Raw genomic sequence first — 18,020 nt, forward strand, 5'->3', positions numbered from 1 at the left:
TGTCTGAGTAGTTTGTTTGTTAGATTCATGGTTTTTCACAGAGTTTTTATAGATTATTAGATCTAATAATTTTTAGAATTCATTATCTTGTGTGATCTTCATCTTTGGTTGTTTTTCACATTAACTCCTGATTGATCACCTAGAATTAATAACCTAGGAAAATAAATTGATATGAGAATATAATTGGTTTTCTTGATAAAACTTTTTGATGAGCAAAATTACATTTTTACAAAGATGTTTTATGAACAAATCTAAACTTGTTTTTAAAATTGGTTTCTAACTTGAATTTTGCAAAGAGATTTAGATTTTCAAGTTTTAAACTTAGATAATATTTGCAGTGAGAGTTGATTATTTTACAATTGAGTTTAGAGTTCTAGATCTAATTTTAATTGTTTGAATTCTATTTATTTATTGATTTATATTATGTAATTTCCTGAGAAATTTCCTAGACCTAACTTTTTAATCCTCTGAATTTACAACCTTTTAATTGATTTATTTACATTGCTTTTTGTTTTAATACAAATTATTTTGTTTAACGTAATTATAAAATTCTGTATTTTATTGTGTAAATTTTGAGTTTTGTAGAATTCGATCCTTAAATATCTTAATCTGAAAGAGTAGTTCTACGATTAATTTGAGCATATCAGAAATTTTATCGTGTTTCTAATCGTTTTTGTATTTTATCGTTATCGAAGTTTGTTAGATGTAAATTTTCGGTTTTTCTCTATAGTACTTGCTATCAAATCGGTATGAAGCTTAACATTTGAGTTAGTATAACTTTAGTTAGTAGTAAAAGTTGAATCGTCAGCTGATATAAAATATTCCGAAAAATGACATTGGACCGTGAAAATGGAATCTTGGAAAAAACCTCGAGGTGATTAAACAAAACATAAAGAGGTTCTCCAGACACAGAGTTGGTTAAAGGTCGTTAAAACCGGCTTCGGGCAGCTCTGATATTGTTTACTTTTAATAATTTCGTCTTACATATTTGCCTTGCTCCTACCATCACGTTAGTAATAATACTGAGGAAAAAAAAAAGATGGCTAGCTACATGAAGTATAGAAGAATGCATGGTCACACATGCCAAATATAATATTGTATTCTCAACTACACGAAGTATATGTATAGCATGGCCACATGCATGAACTATATGACGTTATGTGGTCAATACCATAGACATAAAATCCAATACACCGGTCAGAATGATTCCAGCGAAGACCGACGTTGACTTTGGCGTTGACCAACATTGACAAAAAAGTATTTTTTTATTAAAAAAATAATAATAAATTATTATATTAAATTATTTATGGTTTTTCATGATTAGAAAACATAATCTATTCAATATCTAATTATTTATATATCTCTAATCTATTCATTCTTATAATTAGTTACTTTTTATTTTTAAAGCTAAAATAATAGTTAAATAAAATCATTAATCAATATTTTCAAGAAATATATATATATACATATATATATATATAAAATATGTAATTATTAATGATTTTATATATATAAATCTCTGATCACCAAATTATTAAATTTTAAATACTACAAGAATCAATAAAATCAAATTCAACTACTTTCATTAAAAAATAATATGCAAAAGATTTGAGTATATGACTCTTTACTTTAAAATTTTCATGGTAAAGAGTATACAAAATTTTAGATACTCTTTGGTATAAAAAAAATTACTTACTCCTAATAACATGTAAACAATAACAAAAAAATTAATATTATTTACTTTTAACAGATAAAATTAAAGATACATAATTATTTTCAATATATAATATAAGGGCATTTGAAATAATCCTCTTATTCTATATCCTTTTGCAAACATATCCTAAAATCAAGATAAAATCTATATATATTTTGAAAATAATTATTAATTATTTTTATTTAACTATTATTTTAGCTTTAAAAATAAAAAGTAACTAATTATAAGCAAAAATACATTAGAGTTATATAAATAATTGGATATTGAATAGAATATGTTTTCTAATCATGAAAAACCATAAATAATTTAATATAATAATTTATTATTTTGTTTAATATAAAAAATTAAAATATAACTTTTTTGGTCAATGTTGGTCAACGCCGGAGTCAACATCGGTCTTCGCTGGAATCATTCGACCGGTGTACCGGGTTGTATGTCTATGGTGTTGACCACATAACGTCAGATAGTTCATGCATGTGGTCATGCAATACATATACTTCGTGTAGTTGAGGATACAATATTATACTTGGCATGTGTGACCATGCATTCTTCTATACTTCATGTAGCTAGCCATCTTTTTCTTAATACTAATGGTTATATGGGTTATATGAATGGGAGTATATTAATAATAATACACGCAGACAAACATGCGCAAAGAGTGGTTGTCTGATTTACATCAGAGTACCAGACTACTAAGAAAATAACAGACGATGATAATTAATCTAGAAGCATATACAAATTAATTATCATATTCGTGGAAAGAAAATAATTAAGTTTCTATATAGACTAATATACAGTTTTATATATATTTTTTTACTTATATGCACATATGTGTGTAATTTATATTAAGCACATAAAGACATACAAATGCACGTACATATATTGACAATTGCTCTTTATGATTGTTGTCGTCATGACCGTTTGTTTATGTTGCGATAATTCAGGGACATATGTTCTTTTGAAGCCTCTATAATATTTTTTTTTTTTTTGGCAAGCTCAATCAAATCTTAACTCAAATTTGATAACGTTAATTATATCGTCATAAGGACTAACATTCAAAATTTGTGTTTAGAATATGCATAATATTCCAACAGTCTCTTCACGTTGATGATTTAGCTTTAACATATACTACGTACACACTTTGAAGAATGGCTCACTTGGAAATAAATAAAAATTTTAACTAGTTCCAAATAAATTATTTGTTTGCATTAACTTAACACGTACCTGCATGTTTACAAATTGGTGTTACTCTAATCATTTGTAGAACTTAGAAGAAATCATTATTAACAACACTAATAAAGACAATTCAAAAGAAGATGGAATCGTGTCAACATTGTTCTGCTCATCTATCAATACATGCTTACAACGTTAGCTTGAAACGGCGCCTGTCATCCACATGCGGGGCTATCTCTGTGTTTTCATTTATTTATCTTTTACTTCATCAATATACATCATTTATATATTTTGTTTCTCTTTGTGAAAAAAAAAAACAATATTACTAATTATTAAAAAATGATTATCTTGAGACATTGGAGAACTAGCAAACGGACCGTCCATGATACTTTGTGGACCATGTTTTGAGCTGAAATTACGGAAACTTGGCCGTCGATTTCTGCCGTTGAATTTCTCCTTTCACCTTATTAAATTTAATGTACATTTATTTTTCTTCCATGCGCAAACCAAAAATGTGACTCAAACTACTAAAATCTAACTAACCCTAATAAATACTTCTGCAGAAACACCTAAGAAAGTCCTTAGAAGTTTATAGATACTTCATCAGTCACCAAACACATGTAAAATAGTAATTATTTTGTCATTGAGTAATTTAATTTTTTAATGTACTAATTCAGCGACATTTTTTCACATAAACGAGACACGACTTCCATCGATCGTACATAGTTTTGATGATTTCAAATAAATAGATGGTTTAGGCATCGACACATTAGATTGAGAGATAAACGAACGACAAACCTATACGTGTCGTGGTACATTGACCTCAAAGCAGACCACTGTGACCCACTTGGATCTCAACTTGAATTTTCTTTGTCTTTATGATATTTTCTTTTGATTATTCAATTTCACACTCAGTCATCAGTAATAAAAACTTTCTCCAGCCTCCATAGTCCATATTGACTTTAACTCATAAGGCCATAACCATGTCTATATTTACATCTACCATAGTCCATACCAAATACAATTTTTAGATTACCTACTTTTATCTTTTACAATTTTCCACAATGGTTCTTGATAGACTAAATATATTTTCCCAAGGGAAATTTGTGTTTATGTGTGTTTGAAGGCGCCTGAAAAAAAATAGAAACCACACGACCCGTCTTGTAGCTCACATGTGTCTTTGCCTCTTTGCTTTTTCATACCATTTAATATTAAAAACCTTCAGCGGTTTTTGGTCCCCAACAATAAAAATGTATATTTTATTTATTACTACATATATACTATATAGTTCATTGATATGTACATTTAATAAACCTAATTTTATATTTATATTATTTATAAAATCTTAAAAATATTAATATTTTATATTAAGTCTTCCATTTTTATGCCATTTATACTTAAAGGTTTGAATGGTAACTGTAGTCAAGGCGGTCAAATCCATCTACAGTTTGAACCGCTCCATTTTTAAAGCAGACTACAAACCGCTGCAAACTAATTTTATTTGTATGCAAAAGCGGTCTGCAGTTGGTCTGCTGCGGTCTTATCTCTGCTTTATTTGAGCAGCACCACTGTGTATTACATTTGCTGAATGGTAAATAAAAAGCGGTCCAATCCGTAGACAGATTTGTCCGCCCCAATCGCTGTAACCATTCACACCCTTACTAATACAAATTGCAGTCCGTGTCTTTGCCTTGTTTTAGAAAGAAAAATAAAACAAATTATAAGGAGTGCAAAGCTTAGACTAATTTGCTTTAATAGTGGCAAAAAAGTAAAATCATCACTAGCTAAGTTTTCTATAAATTGAACCACTCGCCTCCTCAGCTTTTTCCAATTCTAAACCAAACAACAGATTCCTCATAATCACCTCCTCTTCTTTCCTCTTTGAGAAAGGAAGAAAGATCAAACCTTCCCCAAGTAATCATTTTGCTTTCTCTATCACACCACACACACACATTCACTAGTTTTATCTTCTCAAAAAGAACCATGGCTCTTGTCTTGTTTATGGCTATCCTCGGAGTAATGACGTCATGTGTCAATGGCTACGCCGGAGGAGGTTGGGTCAACGCACACGCCACATTCTACGGTGGTGGTGATGCTTCCGGCACAATGGGTATATTACCTTGAAACCTTCTCTCATGATGCTTTAAAATTTTGCATTTTGTCCCAATTCTCAAAATCTCTTTGGTTGCAGGAGGTGCTTGTGGATACGGAAACCTTTATAGCCAAGGCTATGGAACCAACACCGCAGCGCTAAGCACGGCTCTGTTCAACAACGGTCTGAGTTGTGGTGCTTGCTTCGAGCTAAGATGCCAGAACGATGGAAAATGGTGTCTCCCTGGCTCTATCGTTGTCACAGCTACAAACTTTTGCCCACCTAACAACGCTTTACCGAACAACGCAGGAGGTTGGTGTAACCCTCCTCAACAGCATTTTGATCTCTCTCAGCCTGTATTTCAACGTATCGCTCAATACAGAGCTGGCATTGTCCCCGTCGCTTACCGAAGGTAAAAAAAAAACCTTTCTTTCAACTGCTCTGTTTTTAGCCTTAAAAACAAGAAATAGAGCTGCTCTGTTTTAACCCTAAACAAGAATCTTACTCTGTTTTGCTTTTTTTTTTTTTTTTTTGTGGTGTGTTTTAACAGAGTGCCATGCGTGAGAAGAGGAGGAATAAGGTTTACGATAAATGGACACTCTTACTTCAACCTTGTTCTGATTACTAACGTAGGAGGAGCCGGAGATGTTCACTCTGTGATGGTTAAAGGTTCAAGAACAGGGTGGCAAGCTATGTCAAGGAACTGGGGACAGAACTGGCAGAGTAACTCTTACCTAAACGGACAAGCTCTGTCTTTCAAAATCACCACAAGCGACGGTCGAACCATCATCTCCAACAACGCCGCTCCCGCAGGCTGGTCTTTCGGCCAGACCTTCACCGGCGCTCAGCTGCGTTAGGAAGGGGTGACTTCGTCAAATCTCTCGTCTCATTGATCGTGTGTGGTGTCTATGTTGTAGTAGAAGCAGTAAGCAAAAAAAGCTTTAGAGAGGGACATAATAGTAATTTGGTCCTTTCTTACAGTTAGGGTTACCTAAAAAAGAGAAGTGGTGCTTCTGAGTGCTTGATTTTGCACGAGGCCCTTGATGACGTCTTCTTTGTTGGGACCTTTTCTTTATCTTTTTTCTCTTCTTCTTTTTTTATTGGTGAGGTTTTATGTTATACTGATGCAGAGGTGGATTAAGTTACCCACCCGCTACTAGTAGTAGTCTCTCATGTCATTTGTAATCCCTTCTCGGAACGAGAGGGAGAGTTTTAGATTGTATTAATCTCGTTAAAAGTCATGTATGTTGTAAATTTTTCGATTTTTACAAGTAAGAAAGTATTGAAGATTTGTTATTTACTTTGTGTGTAATAATAAATTATCATATCATATAGAGTCAGGAACATGATTGGCATGTATTTGTTAACTTTAGTTTCACGTCCGGCATGTATTTATAATACACATGAATTGCATTGAGAATTTATCAATTGTCAAAACTAGACTAATTAACCTATCAAAAGACTTATCTCCGACAAGTAGTATGGTATTGTATTTGCTTGCATGTGAAGAGATTTGGTTATTTGATGACTATATGGTATCTATTTTAACTTAACTATCATATATGGGATTGTCTCAAATGGCACATGTATAAAAGCAGAGTTGTAAGTTGTAACCGCCTGCTCACTCTTTCCCAAACGTAATAGATTCGTTTATAAGTTATAACTATACAGGACATAAATTCATCTTTTTGTTATAGACTAGGCAATATTAGCAATTTATTCGTCATCCATCCGTATGTAAAATATATAACTGTCGTGTGTATTGATGGACATGTATATGTATGTAACTTCATATAACTTCATGTATATATATGTCTTTTTCAAAAAAAAAAAAAAAAAAACTTCATGTATATGTAAGACATACAACAGTCGACAAAAAAACATTAGAACTTAACAAAAATAAAAATATATATGTCACTTCACTAGAATACCTTTTTCAACCATCAAAATATACTCTTATTTTTATTTTGAAGAATTTTATTCTGTAGTTAGTTTTGTAGACAGAAAATTATTGGGGAAAGATTAAAAAATCCAACTGACTGAGAAATTAAAATCAGCCATAAGAAAGAATAAATCTTTTAATGTTTTATCAGATAATAATTATTATAAAAAATAAATTACGCTGCAAATAGCATGTTGTGACAAAAAGAAAAAAAGAAAAGTAGAATGACGTGCACGTAGTAACAGTTCACGAGTGATACAGAATAACCGAAGCCATGTGCTCGTCTGACAATCCTATTTTGTTCTAACTACCCACATGAGTCCCTCTGTTTATGAGTCCCCATCAGTCGCATTGCTAACCAACATATGTAACTATCGTCTTTTCCCAATGGACCTTCTTAAAAACCCTTACTGCCTTGTATCGTATTTTCCCAATGGACCTTCTCAAAACCCATTACAATCTATAGCCCATTCACATTGTTAGCAACTTAGCATTCAGTGAGCCCTGGTGATGAGTTGTATATATTGTGTTGTTTGTTTGGATTATGGTTTAGTTTAGAGATGTAGATGGATATATATATATATGGTTTGTTTTTCACTCTTCATGATGGTTTGAATTTTCTTCCCATATATAGTATCAACTATCAAGGCAAGACAATAAAATAGAGAAAATAAACAAAACTCTGCTTACGCTGTTTAGAGATGTCGTGAGTTACAAGTAACTTAAAATGGTATCATATATATTATATAGTGTGTCCCTGTTACTTATTTATCCTAGCTTTCCTCTGCATTTGTGAATTGTGACTGCTCAATACAAGACAAGGCGGTTTTCGGATCCAATTCCTCTTGAGTTTTTCCGGAGCTACTGCTCACTTGGCTGCATCAAATTCAATTTGTTCAGAAACAGTCACCATAATAAGACCTGCCAAAAACTGAGTTTTGAAGCAAATGAATGATGAGCAAACCGTTATTTACCCAAAAATATAGAGGATCATCAAAGATAGCAACATAAGGTAATGTTTCAGGAGAGGTCCAGTTGTACTTGTTTCCTCCCAACTGAGGCTTATGAAAAGCTTCCAAGACCTGGCTAAAGGCAGGACTTCCTAACAGATTCCACTCAGCTAGTTTCTGAAGCTTTTGATCATTTAGGAAACTAGGATTGCCGAATTGTAGGCTTGGATCAGCCGGTATCCCGGGAATGCTGCCGGTTTCTAGTTTTGGAGTTGAGAGTCCTGAGTAATTTCCAAGAGATGAACTTGCAGAACACGTTATGTCCTTGTACATTTGATGAACCTGCAGATAAGGGTTTTCTTCTTTTATAGGAACATTCATGTTTTCATCAGTAGTACGAACCCATGAGAAATTCTCAAGCTGTTGCTCCATCTCTATTCCGAAATCTATATCTATTTCAGTCTGCAGCTGCATAAACACAATGTTATAGCTTATTTTATACACATACCTAAACATCTTTAATGTCCAAACTGATGATTCTTTACCTGGTTTTTGCATTCTGAGGACATAAGCTGTCGCTGCTGATGTTGCGGCATGCTCGCCTATACGTCGTCATAAGATGCATAAGTTTTGTAATATAAGACGTTAACTCATTATTATCTAGGAGATGGATTATATACCTTACGAGCACTGATTTGAGCCAGAGATAGTCTTAGTGAATCCTCTAGTTGCTGCAAATCATCTACGTTGTTGATATTGTCTAGATTGGTCCAGTAGCTATTTCAAAAAACCATGTAACTCACAAATTAGAATAGCAAAACCATAAGGAACATGTAACAGAAAGTATATATATACAAGATCTTGGCACCTTAGTCGTGTGTGTATATCTGATAATTGTGTTCTCAGAAACCTGACTTTTTCGCTTAGCACCTTATAGTTCCAATTAGGAGGTACTTCAGCATCATTATAGACATCATACTAGTAGTAGTAGTAGTAGTTTAGTACATACCTCAACTGTTGGTGTACTGTTAACAAAAATGAGCCACATTAGTAATACCCAACAACACTAAAACAAGAACAAAGAGAGAAAGAGTTCACAAAGAATCTGATATTCTTTATATAATATACACACCTTCTGTCTAGAAACTCAGATATATCTACGTCGTGGTCAAGTTTCATGAACATTTTCTTCAAAGCCTGAGATATTGTGGAAAAAAGGTATTAATGTAGGTGATGAGAAGAGAAGAGAGACTAAACAGAGCCAAGAATCACTACTTACTTCAAGGTTTTCCAACTTCCTGTTCAAACGACAAATTGATCTGAGTTTAATGTTCAGTGTAATGTTAACGCATAACAAATATAGATTCTAGAAATGTGTGGAGTGAAGGGATGTAACCTCTTTGCTCTTTCTTGAGGAGTGAGTTGAGCAAACTTAGCAATGACTTCTCCAATGCTAAAACAAAACCCAAAAAAAAAAACAGAACATCAAACAAAAGACAAAAAGTCAAAAACTAAACAAGAACGATGTGAAAACAGCCTTTTTGGTACTAAGAAAAGTAAGATCAGACCTGTTTTTGCCTAGGCACAGTGAAGCCTTTCCCGTGGGAGAGAACATGAGAAGCACAACATCTATGTCGCATAAGATCGATAACTCCTTAGCCTTTTTCATAATCCCATGTCTCCTTTTCGCATACGTACATTGACGTGCATTCATGTTCCGTAGTTTCATTATCTTTAGCTTCACTCTACCCATCCTGCATAACTTCGGATCAATCAATCAATCTTACTATCGAGAAACATGATTCAAATAAAAGAACAACCTTTGTTCCTATCGAGAAACCCAAACAAACCAATATAGGACAACCCATTTTGGTAGCAAACTAAAATTATAACATCTTCCAAGATTCATACTTTCATCAATAAATGAGTGCTTACCAATTTTAGGAAAACCTAGAAGACAACATAATAAAATTAGAAATCAAAAGAATTAACCTGAAATAGTGAAGATTTGAACTCACCTAATTTGAGATAAAACAAAACTTTCTTTGAATTCGGATGCTGAAACCTAAAAAGGAAAACGAAACTTTCCTTTACGAGGAAGAAAGAAACAGAGAGAGAATAGGACAAAGAAAAAAAAAAACAGAGCTTTGAGGTGAAGGAGAGAGAGAAGAAATAGGTATTGGTTGGGAGACCAAAAAATCGGGAATTAGGGTTTGAAGCTAGAGACTAGGTAAATTTGTGATTGTCTCATTAATTTTCTTCTCTTATTACTTCACAGAACAGAAACAACGAATCACCCGCTTTATGTTTATTGGACCACTCATTTAGGCTAACCACCGAAGTAATCAGTCACCAGTAGCTACTAACCAACCGACGTGTTACGTGTCAATCCTATCGGGTTCCAAATCTTAGGAATGTGGCACTTAGATCAGATGAGGCTGTGCCGTAACGGTGAAGCAATCCATCTTGCGGTCGTAGAAATGCACGGTCTACACGTGTTGATTAGTTTAGACAACCCTTGTTTCTTTGTTACATTTTTCACATGTGTTTTTTCTTGAACCATCTATGTTTTTGTATATACATGCTTATTAATATGTTTTGATGATTTCAGATATTTATTTTAGTAAAAGATTTTGAAAAAAGAAAACAAATTGGTACTTTTAAAAACTGTTATTAGAAACTAGATTCCGAATGATGGGAGGAATAACGAAGCAGAAATCTTGAAACCGATGCTATGAAGGTTGAGAAAGAGTGTTTCAGTGATTGATTTCTCCCTGAAATCTTCGCTTAGTAGAGCTACCGGCCGGCTTACGACTTTCTATGTTGAATACCAAATGTTACAAAATTTGAAACAGCGAAAGAAAAATAAGAAGAAGGAAAAATGTATTACAAAAATATATATACACTGACAATGAACTAATCACCTCATTATATAGAATTTTCCACATGAGTGTCTTCCTCCAAGAGTGGGCGTATCCCGCATTCACCTATCTCCCATTTAGAACCGTTGAGTTTGAACTCAAAGAAAAGATCTCTGGATTCCAGATTTTTTACTTCCACTTCAGAGGTGTACAAATGCTTCGTTAAAAGTGGACATAGAAATTGGCTTCCATATCCATAATTGTGACCACTCTGTTTGTCTACGATGGAAATCATTACCCTCGACCCGTCCTCATAATCAGCTGTGTTACCCTTTCTAATCAGCAAGATGCAAACCTTAAATCTCAAAGATGTAGGAAGACTCGACTGATTCAACTTCACTGCCAGAGAACCTCCAGTAGTAGCTCGGTAAGTGAAAAACGCAGGCACTTCTCTACCCGGCAAGATCGCGTATTTACTTGTCGACGTCTGGATAATGATGTCTCTCCCTTTTTCATTCAGTTTCCAGCAGTCAATAAACTTGAGACAAACTTTGGGATTGGGAAAGGAGCAAGCAAGTATTTCCAAGGACTCACAGTTTTTTGCATATAAACATGATAGGGAAGTTGGAAGCTGCGGGAGTGATACCAGTTTTGTGCATTTTTTGAGTACAAGTCAACGTAAACGAGAGATACCATTGGCCCATGCAGGAAATTCTTCTATTTTTGTATCGTTCAACTCCAGTTCTGTGATGATGTCAAGAGCATGTGGGTATTCTTCAAGGTCTTTGCAATATGTTATACACAAGTCATGAAGTCGAGACCATGACTTGATCGACAAGGGAACTTCTTTTATCGAAGATCCACGGAGCAATAGTTTTCTAATGTTTGTAGAAATCACGGGAAAACTTGTCAATTGCGAGCAACCAGTGACATCAAGTTCTTCTAGAGAATCCAAGATGATGTTGAAAGGAAGAACCTCTACCTTTGAGCATTCTTGTAAACTCAACTCTCTCAACATACGAAGGTTTCCAATAGACGAGGGTAGCTCCACCAGACTTGAGCATCCACGAAAATCCAATTTCTCGAGATTAATGATATTTCCAATAGATGAGGGAAGATTTACTAGGCTTGAGCATTCATTGAGCCACAACTCCCAGACATTAATGAGGTTTCCTATAGAAAAGGGAAGCTCCACAAGGCTTGAGCATCCATTGAGATATAGTCTCTCAAGATTAATAATTCCTCCAATAGATGAGGGAAGCTTCATTAGGCTTGAGCATTCACCGAGATACAATTTCTTGAGATTAATGAGATTACCAATAGATGATGGAAGCTCCAATAAGCTTGAGCATTTACTAAGATCCAATTTCTGTAGATTAATGAGATTTCCAATAGACGAGGGAAGCTCCACTAGGCTTGAGCATCTACTTAGATATAATATCTGTAGATTAATGAGATTTCCAATCGATGAAGGAAGCTCCACTAAAGTTGAACATCCGTGGAAAAAAAATTCTTGGAGATTAACGAGATTTCCAATAGATGAGGGAAGCTCCACTAGGCTTGAGCAGCTACAAATATCCAATTCTTGGAGATTGATGAGATTCCCAATAGATGAGGGAAGCTCCACTAGGCCTGAGCATCCACTGATATCCAATTTTTTGAGACTAATGAGATTTCCAATAGATGAAGGAAGCTCCTCTAAACTAGAACATCCGTGGGGATAAAAACCCTGGAGATTGATAAGATTTCCAATAGATGAGGGAAGTTCTACTAGGCTCGAGCAATCTATTAGATTTAAGCTCTGAATATTAGTAACATTCCCAATAGAGGAAGGAAGCTCTATCAAACTTGAGCATTGATAGAGATTCATATGTAGGAGATTAATGGCCGTTGAGAGACAAGGAAGCTCCTTCAAATTCATTGAATAACCTAAATCCATCACCTTGAGGTTAATAAGGGGCTGTAATGACCAAAAGAAAAAGACAACAAACAAAAACGAGTTAAGTAATGAAGGCACATAAAGGCTAAAATCATGTCTTTTTATCTTTATTTTTGAAAATAACAGTTTTGTACAAAAATAATCGCATAGAAAATTAAACTGAAGTAAAACTCATAAAAGAATGGTAAATGCTTACTTGATTAATTTTTTCCCATAGTTTTTCGAGTTTGCTGTCTTTCAATATTATCTTGACAAGAAACTTGGGATTAAACTTAGAAGGCAGACATTTCAACGGATAATAATCCCAATGTAGAATTCTAAGTTTTGGAGGTAGATAGCATAAACCTTGTGGTAAGTGCAATCTTTCATGATAGACTCTCAAAAATTGAAGATTAGGCATTTCTTCAAAACTTCTCTCACTTATATTCAGTTCGTCCACGTTCCCATGAACTTCCAAATTTATACCTATAAGACGTTCACTGCCCTGGAGAAAGAAACACATATAAAAGTAGAGATGGTCAGTTATAACTTTGTATATGCGTAAAGGAACTAAAAGATAAATGACAAAACTTACTGTATGTTCGGTGAGTACTTCACAAATCTCTCTATCATCAACTAAAAATTGACGTTTCCCAGGCTCATAAATGGATTGGTTACGAACAATTTCTCTACCCAATAGAACTAGTAGATTATGCATCGGTTGAGTTTTCTCTTGGGACATGAGAGATCTCTGAAATAAGACTTGGAGCCCTCGTTGCACGTTCGAGAATTTATGACGAAGTGTATCTTCAAAGGTATGATCAACGCCTTCGTCGTTAAAAAAACAGGCTATATGGAGAAATAAATCTTTGTCTTCATCGTCTAAGGCATCATAAGCAAAATTTAAAATGCTCCCTATTTCTCCGTCAAGGCGTATCTTTAACCTTGGTGGTTCCCCTTTCCAATCTTCCTTGGACATTCCCCGAAAATAAGAACCCATAACCCTAAGTCCCAAAGGGAGATTACCAGCAAGTCTTGTAACTTTCTTAGCAAGCTTACCAAAACCATCATGAGGGGAATCCTGACAAAAAGCATGCATGCAGAAGATTTGAAGAGCCTCATCATCTGGTGGGAAATCCACATTGTATATATGTTCGATCTTAACTGCTTTCAAAAGTTTTTGATCTTGTGTGGTGATGATAATACGAGATCCAGGACCGAGGCATATCACTTTTGGCATGGCAAGTAATTGCACTAACTGATCCACTCCATCAAGAATAATAAGCACTTTCTTTCCCATCACAAAGTTTTGTGCAGTTCCTAAATGATGAATCTTGATATCTTTTTGGTTAAATAACTGAGATAGAAACTGCTGCTCTAATTGCAACTTCACATCATGATCATCAGAACAGATTGGTCTTGCATAACTTGGTTTGAATTTCATGAAAACACTCAATTGAAAACCATCTGAGATTTGATTATGTAAAACTCTAGCAATGGTGGTTTTACCAATTCCAGAAGGACCCAAAATCCCAACCGTCCTCCTTTCATTTGATGAGTCTAAGCAAAGCAATTGTTTCATCTTTTGTAAATGATCTCCCATCCCAATTAAACCATTGAGATCACTTGTTGGTGTGTAACTAATCAATCTTTTAGAAATTTCAGTGACAATCTCTTCAATCATGGCAGCTTCATTTTCCCTACCAAAAATGAGTGAGATTAATACATATTTTAAATTAGTAATATGAAGTTTTACATATGGACTCAAAAGGTATATACAATATTTTGATGTGTTGAAATATTGAGTAAAGGGTGATTTAAAAGGACAAACCAGTTGATTGAATCATAACCAGCAATTGTAGCCACTTCCTTAAAAGCTTGTCTCCATCTGTTAATGTTCTCCTTTGTTCTACCCTTACAAGTTTTCTTAAAGACAGCTCCAAATTCTCCAGTAAGCTTCATAACATGAGATGGATCAACTTCATAGAAAATGGCAAACACCGTTAAACCAAACTCTTTCTTGCATTTCATAATCTCCACCAATTCGTCAAGACACCACTTTGTAGAAGCATAGTTCTTCGAGAGTAAGACAATAGCGATCTTAGATCCTCTAATGGCTTTAGTGAGTTCAGGACCGATGGATTCACCTCTCTTGATCGCATTATCAATGAAAAGAGTAATTCCTTTTCTTTGAAATTCTTTTTGAATGTGACTTAGAAAGTTTCTGCGAACATCTTCCCCACGGAAGCTCGGAAAGACATGGTGACTCCAGTTGGAAGACAAAGCAGATGGAAGAGTTGGAAGAGATGTTGAAGAAGATGGAGAAGATATAGAAGAAGAACCCACATCTTTGTTTTCTTGATGGATTCCGAATTTTCTAAAAATGATGAAGAAGCCTATTGCAGCAGTAGCAAAAATGGTGAGGAAAAAATAAAAATCCATTAACATAACACTGAGAAAATCTCAAGATCAAAAAATCTTTTACTTTTTAGCGCAGCTAAACGAATGATGTATTAACAAAGAGGGGTTTGTGTAGATACATTATTGAACACGTTAACTTGACTCCATCTACATTATTGAACACGTTATGTCGTTATCTTGACTCCATTGACTCAACACCACAGAAGTAAGTCATGGATGTTTACTAACCTTTGGTCGACAAGGAATGAAAATGAAAAGATCAGGCTAAGAATGGGCTATGTAATTTAGCTAAGCATTTTAAGTGTTTTTTCGTCTTCAACACTCCAAAATCCAAATGCATCATCGACATTAAGCCTAAAAAAAATCTAATTGGTATTAAATGAGATATCGCATGGACTAATATTGTTAACGAATTCATTAAGAATTGAAATTTTCAAATTGGGTTAATGTATTTATGGGTTTTGCTATTTATGCCAACTCAATCTAGTTAGTGCTTACGTTATTACACTTATACTCTCGAGATGTTATTATAAACATTTCATGCAAGTTTTGTCTAATTAAAGTTTTGTGTTTTATTTTAATGAACTAGATTTTAACCTGCGCTATAGTTTTTTTTAACTATTTTTTAAAATTTTCAAATTATATTTATTTATGAATTTGTTTGTTTTATCATTTATGTAGTGTTTAAGATTGTATAAATATATTTTGATTGTTAATTTTAGGATTTAATCTGTGGTATACTACAAAATAAATTATTTTTACTTTTAACCGTAATTTAATCAACACAAACCCGTCTTGCTAAGTACTAATAGAGAATTACTCTAAAATAGCATTAAAACATGTTGTAGCATGGGTATTAATCTAGAATAGTACCCAAACTATAGTATGGGTAATTTTCATAAATATAACTCAAACTGACAAATCCGTCCCGCCATATAAGTATATAACCATGTCTGTGATATGTTTTTAATAAATGTAAATATTTCTAATATTTTGAAATTTTTGAAATTTAAAATTTATTATATCTAGAATAACTAACGGTTCATCTAAAGAAGCTAGACAAAGAACTGAATAAAATCAATTAAAAAATTATAAATTTTTTTGCTTGATATAATTACAACTTAAAGATTTTATTATATTTCTTTAATTGCCTAATAATATATATGGTTTTGTAAATATACTCTATCAGACGTGTTTAATAGAGATATATTTTGTTAAAGATTTATTTTTTTAAGTTGTATTATTATTTGAAATATACTCTTTAAGTGTATTTATTGCTAATAATTAATAATAATACAGGTAAAGTAATTATTTTAACCCCTAAATCTCGTGTATGACTAACGAAGCTAACCCATATAATCTATTTTGTAACCAACTAATGAATCAAATAATAACTCTAATTTTATAAATTATAACTATTATATAGTCTAAAAAAAACTATTATATAGTCTACAAAAAAAAAGTTATGTATTTTTGAAATATTAAATAGGGGAATTAAGTTGTTTAGTAGTTAATTATGTATGTTTTTTATCTATGCATAGACAAGTAAGTATTATGTTCGTAGACAAAAGTCCCAAAACTATAAACAAACTGATCGGTGTTTTAACCGGTCCGACCAGCTGACCCAATAACCCAAAAGATTTCAGTTCACCTTCCGGTAAAGTCTTAAAACATTGGAATTAAGTATCAGATATACCCTGTAGATTTATTAGAGAGTCAAGGGTGCAGCTACGATAACCCTTTAGGCCTTTACAATCATGATTCTTATCTAGTTATGCCTCTTCAATTTTTGGTAGGGATGATTGGCTTGCTCATTCCATCTTATTTATTCACAATTTCATGCAAATGTCTACCGCTCGCTCGATACTGAAACTTTGGAATGTTGTCGATAAGAGTTATTACCTCCCTAGACCACGTTGAAATAAATGTTGGAAATAAATGAATAATCTAGGTGAAAATTTTAAAATAAGGCTACAATATCTTTAGCTCCCTCCCTTTTTACGTGACAACTCACATGCAGTATATATATTCATAGTTCTATACTTCTATATTGAATATATTGAATGAGGCCCCAACATCTCCACAGGGTTGATTGAAGGTACAGTAGTTTTACATTTCTTTTTGGTTGTGAATCTTTGTGATGATGGTTTGGGAAGAAAAATGTTATAAAACTTCCCCAAATAGAGCAACGGGGCTATGATAATAGACGGGTCATATCATTCAATTCTATTATCATAAATGAGAGATCGTTACTATTTGGTTAGCTTTCATGTCATGGGGTTTTTGTTGACTCTAAGAACAGTGAGTCTCTTCTTGGTGATGCAACATGTCGTCGTCGTCATCTCAACTTCCTTTCGATTCATCTATGTCATTGTGTAATTGTCTTCTTTGAGACATCACTTGTTTTCCTGTTTTAAAGTCCAAATCCACCATGTTGTATATTTTTCCGGTTAGAATCCTAAAACCATACCAAGTTGAATCCAAATCAAACTAAATTGTACTGAATATATTTCAGCCAAAGCAACGACCAGTTGTTGAAACTCTAACCTAAGGAATCCTAGCTAGCTAGTTAGAAAGTTAATCTAGAAAATATGTCCCAATCATGTTGATTTCAAACGTGTTCTCTCTTTACAAAAACTATTGTAAAAATAAAAACCCTTGGAATTCCATAAACTAGTTTCAATTTCAACCAATCAGTAGTTGATAGTCATGAAATTCTCTACCTGTAAAAGTAAACCATGCATATCAATTAAACTAGCTATATAGGATATGTCACTAGTTGTGCTCCTAAATGATCGATGCATAATTGAGCAATGCGCGTGTCGGCGTGTGTGTAGGTGTATAGTATAGTATAGTATAGTAGTAGGATAATGAGGAGCAGAGCATGCACATGCTATTGAGTTTGTGCAACATGGTACGCTAAAATCAGGTCGTGGGGTCGCATATTTG

At 33.6% G+C, this 18,020-nt stretch overlaps 2 protein-coding genes and 1 pseudogene across 5 annotated transcripts; 1 reads left to right on the plus strand and 2 right to left on the minus strand.

Moving 5' to 3' along the window:
- On the plus strand, positions 4,696-6,279 carry LOC104788017 (expansin-A1). Its single transcript, XM_010513692.2, has 3 exons — positions 4,696-4,997; positions 5,079-5,391; positions 5,530-6,279. The coding sequence occupies exons 1-3, from the start codon at positions 4,871-4,873 to the stop codon at positions 5,834-5,836; spliced, it is 747 nt and encodes a 248-aa protein (XP_010511994.1). The 5' UTR covers positions 4,696-4,870; the 3' UTR covers positions 5,837-6,279.
- Positions 7,581-10,164, minus strand: LOC104788018 (agamous-like MADS-box protein AGL30). 4 transcript variants are annotated; one of them, XM_010513695.2, is made up of 11 exons: positions 9,890-10,164; positions 9,440-9,633; positions 9,268-9,324; positions 9,151-9,190; positions 9,004-9,068; positions 8,881-8,896; positions 8,740-8,801; positions 8,552-8,648; positions 8,417-8,473; positions 7,896-8,339; positions 7,581-7,797 (listed from the first exon to the last, which is right to left on the minus strand). In XM_010513695.2, exons 2-11 carry the CDS (start codon positions 9,622-9,624, stop codon positions 7,783-7,785), a joined length of 1,038 nt encoding a protein of 345 aa, XP_010511997.1. In that variant the 5' UTR covers positions 9,625-9,633; positions 9,890-10,164; the 3' UTR covers positions 7,581-7,782. The 4 variants fall into 4 exon arrangements, with proteins under 4 accessions (XP_010511997.1, XP_010511999.1, XP_010511995.1 ...); XM_010513697.2 differs by having other exon boundaries at positions 7,582-7,797; positions 7,896-8,333; positions 9,440-9,625; XM_010513693.2 differs by having other exon boundaries at positions 7,582-7,797; positions 9,440-9,625.
- Positions 10,652-15,141, minus strand: LOC104788019 (annotated as a pseudogene).

Source organism: Camelina sativa, chromosome 5 (genome assembly GCF_000633955.1).
Source record: "Camelina sativa cultivar DH55 chromosome 5, Cs, whole genome shotgun sequence".
Lineage (NCBI taxonomy): Eukaryota > Viridiplantae > Streptophyta > Magnoliopsida > Brassicales > Brassicaceae > Camelina > Camelina sativa.